This window comes from Etheostoma spectabile, chromosome 15 (assembly GCF_008692095.1).
Source record: "Etheostoma spectabile isolate EspeVRDwgs_2016 chromosome 15, UIUC_Espe_1.0, whole genome shotgun sequence".
NCBI lineage: Eukaryota > Metazoa > Chordata > Actinopteri > Perciformes > Percidae > Etheostoma > Etheostoma spectabile.
In genome coordinates this window covers 7,638,079-7,639,226 of record NC_045747.1, presented here as the reverse complement: position 1 = coordinate 7,639,226, position 1,148 = coordinate 7,638,079, and the positions used below count along the sequence as shown (strand labels likewise).

The window sequence follows — 1,148 nt, the reverse complement described above, 5'->3', positions numbered from 1 at the left end:
CCAAATTTCTCTTTTGGGTCTTGAGCTGAAAAAGTTTGGGAACCACTGGTCTAGCCAACCGAGCCAGTCTGACTTCTCCACAACGGAGATTTAGAGCCAACAACTTTGGAGCAAACTAAAACCGCTTATTATTTCTGGTTTGTTCTCCTTGCAGCTGCCGAGCCTTCCCTGACCATCAGTTCAGTGGGACGTGGAGATGAATGTGATGCCCCACTGCTGCCGGAGAACACTGGTCTCTCACCACCAGAAGAGGACAACTTCAGTCTTGGTGCTGAGTTGCAGGGACCCTCTCACACCAGTGCAGAGCTGGACTATAATAACTGGCACTACTGCTTGGTTCACACAGACTTTAAGGTGTTAGAGATAAAAGAAGAGCGAGAGGAACTTGGGGATGACCATCAGACACAAGAGATGGGTTTTCCTTCTCCGGAAATTGTGAACAGCGAGCAAAATCAGCCAGAGACACAACCATCATATGAATTGCAGCCAGTTGCTTTAGGCTGCCCTTCAGCTCAGAGTGAGAACAATGACAGTGATGAGGAGTTGGTTACCAGCAAAGGAGAGCAGAAGAAAACAGTAAAAAGGAAACGAAAGATGTTTCGAAAGCGAAGGGGCAAGATGAATAAGAAGGCAGCATTGTCTCATGACAAAAGTTCTGCTAAAAGTGAGAAGGAACGCAGTTTTTGCCATTTTTGTGGCAAGGGATTTAAGCTCATGCTCTGTTTAAAAAGGCACATACAAAAACATGAGACCAAATTTGATTGCACGGTTTGTGGGATGAAATGCCAGTCAAGAGAGCCGCTTGTAGCCCATTTGAAAAGTTATCACAATAACAAATGGGTTTGTGATGTTTGTTGCAAGCATTTTTCCAAAATTGGTTTTCTCCGGGTCCATCAAAGAAGAATGAAGCACAAAGGCAAGTCCATGAACTGTACAACTTCTTCCCTTTTAGGGTGTCAATTTAACAAATGTGGGCGGATGACATCTTTTATTTCAGAATCTTCTGTCTCTCCCTCTGTCCATTGAAATCCATTGATTTGCAAAGTCCATTTTTATTTATTTATTTCTAAAGCCTTCTAGTGTGTCAACAAGTTTTTGTCTCCTCCACTGAGTCTCCGATCTCCACGGTAAATGCCATACCGTCACCG

The 1,148-nt window shown here is 43.9% G+C and overlaps 1 protein-coding gene across 3 annotated transcripts in view; it reads left to right on the top strand.

Annotated features, from left to right (window-relative positions):
• LOC116702515 (zinc finger protein ZFAT) overlaps positions 1–1,148 on the top strand; it is a 4,001-nt gene that overhangs the window by 985 nt on the left and 1,868 nt on the right. For all 3 annotated transcript variants that reach the window (XM_032536758.1, XM_032536757.1, XM_032536756.1), the window contains exon 2: positions 155–916. In XM_032536758.1, coding sequence (XP_032392649.1) covers positions 155–916 — 762 coding nt within the window. The remainder of the gene's footprint in view (positions 1–154; positions 917–1,148) is intronic.